General features: G+C 37.1%; 1 protein-coding gene across 1 annotated transcript; it reads left to right on the top strand.

The window, feature by feature from the left end:
• Nucleotides 1–1,302: 1,302 nt before the first annotated feature.
• Nucleotides 1,303–2,101, top strand: LOC105313982 (zinc finger MYM-type protein 1-like). Its single transcript, XM_011407839.1, has 2 exons — nucleotides 1,303–1,405; nucleotides 1,476–2,101. Exons 1-2 carry the CDS (start codon nucleotides 1,303–1,305, stop codon nucleotides 2,099–2,101), a joined length of 729 nt encoding a protein of 242 aa, XP_011406141.1.
• Nucleotides 2,102–2,214: the final 113 nt, after the last annotated feature.

The raw sequence follows: 2,214 nt of genomic DNA, 5'->3' as shown, positions 1-2,214 counted from the left end.
ATTTTAGCTTGTGATGCATTGCCTTATGGATAGGGAGCTGTGTTTTTCCATGGAATGCCAGATGGTACAGACCGTCCTATTTATTTGTCTCACGTACTCTGTCTGTTACTGAGAAGAGATACTAGCAATCAGATAAGGAAGCTCTTGCAATTATTTTCGGAATCAAAAATTATCAACAGTATCTCTATGGTCGCAAATTTGAGTTGAAGACCGACAATAAACCATTGATAACATATTTAGTGAGAAGAAAGGTATTCCTACCATAGCCTCTGTACATATTCAGAGATGGGCTCTAACATTAGGAGCATATAAATACACTATTAAGCATCAGATAGGAAAGGATAATGTAACAGCGGATGCTATGAGTTGCCTACCTGTTAGAAATACCCCGCCTGAAGCTTGTATTACTAGTGAAGTAATTTACCCAATGAAGCATCTTAATGCATCTCCTACTACCTCCGCTCAGATCAAATGATGGACTAACCACGATCCTGTTCTCTCTACGGTGAGGGAGTGGATACTGACAAAAACTGGCCAGCTCAGGAACCTTGCTTTCAACTTTATCACAGGAGGAGGTATGAGCTGACTGTGGAGGAAGGGTGCATTTTATGGGGTAGTAGAGTTGTAATACCACCTAAAGGGAGAAAAGCATTGTTAAAATGATATATATGAGGGCCATACAGGCATGGTAAAAATGAAGAGTATTGCAAGGAGATGTGTGGTGGCCATGAATAGATAAAGAATTCAAAGATTGTGTTAAACAGTGTAAAATTTTTCAGTCAAATTGAAAAGCCCACCCCTTGCTCCCATTGACCTGTGGCAGTGGTCAAAGAAGCCATGGTCGAGAGTGTATATTGATTATACATGAAGGGAGAATGTTTTTAGTTTTAATGGATGTCTGTTTGAAGTGGATAGAGGTACACATTACTAAATCCTCTACAACTACTATTACTTTAGACCTGTTGAGGAAATCATTACTCTAGGTTTACCAAAACTAATTGTACACAATGCCTTAGACTTTACTAGTGAGGAATTTGCTATGAGAACACAATCACCATTGCTTTCTTAAATTTTAAGTAGTTTAAAATTTTTAGCTAAACAGGGCTGTGCAATTAGAGGACATGATGAAAGTCATGGAAATCTGTACCAGCTGATCAAGTTAAGAAGTGAAGATGATGAAGAGGTATAATTTATTCATCCATTAATGTATAGGATATGTGACATAATGTAGTTAAAGGAATGGTTGAAAAAAAAAATTAGTCTTATCTTAGCCATGAAGTACAAAATGAGTTACTGAAACTGATGTCCAATGCACTTTTAACAGGGATTGCTAATACTCTTCAGAACATTAGCTTTATAACAGTAATGATAGATGAGTGCACTGCATATAAGCAACACAGAACAGGTATATGATAATTTCACTGAATAGCCACTATTATATAGTTGCATTTGTACATGCATGCAGGTTGTGATAGTTTTACATTGGGTAAGTGATGAACTTCTAGCAAATGAAGAACTCATAGGCCTTTATGAGGTTTCTTCTATTGATACCGGCTCTCTAGTTTCTGTAGTGAAGGACACATTACTACGATTAAACTTAAGTTTCAAAAAAGTAAGGGGCCAATGTTACGATGGTGCCAGTAACATGAGTTGTGCAAGAAGTGGTGTAGCCAAACAGATTCTAGATGAACAACCTAAAGCTTTTTATACCAAATGTTATGGACATTCCTTAAACTTGGCAGTTGTGGACACTATGAAAAAGTGCAGTACATTGAAGAAAGACCTCAATACTACACATGAGATTACTAAATTAGTGAAGTATTCTCCAAGAAGTGAGTGTCTCTTCAAAAGCATCAAAGGGGATATTACACCAGGCAGTCCTGGCATTCGTGTACTTTGTCCAACAAGATGGACAGTGAGAGCCGACTCAATGCAAAGCATTATTCAAAACTACTCTATCCTTCAGGAACTTTGGGAGAAAGCAGCTGAAATTGTACATGACAGCAAAACCATTGCAAGTATTAGAGGTGTTGAATCTCAAATGCGTTTATTTGATTTTTTTCAGACTCATTTTGAGAGAAACACTTCTTCGAAACACTGACAATTTAAGTAGAACTCTTCAGAAAACGGAATTTTCTGCTCTTGAAGGTCAACTGGTAGCTACAATGACTAAGAAAACTCTTTTTGCTCTTAGAAATGAAGAAAAGTTTGATC

The sequence above is a fragment of the Amphimedon queenslandica genome, unplaced genomic scaffold (genome assembly GCF_000090795.2).
Source record: "Amphimedon queenslandica unplaced genomic scaffold, v1.1 AMPQUscaffold_13159, whole genome shotgun sequence".
NCBI lineage: Eukaryota > Metazoa > Porifera > Demospongiae > Haplosclerida > Niphatidae > Amphimedon > Amphimedon queenslandica.
This window is presented reverse-complemented; position numbering and strand designations above follow the sequence as displayed.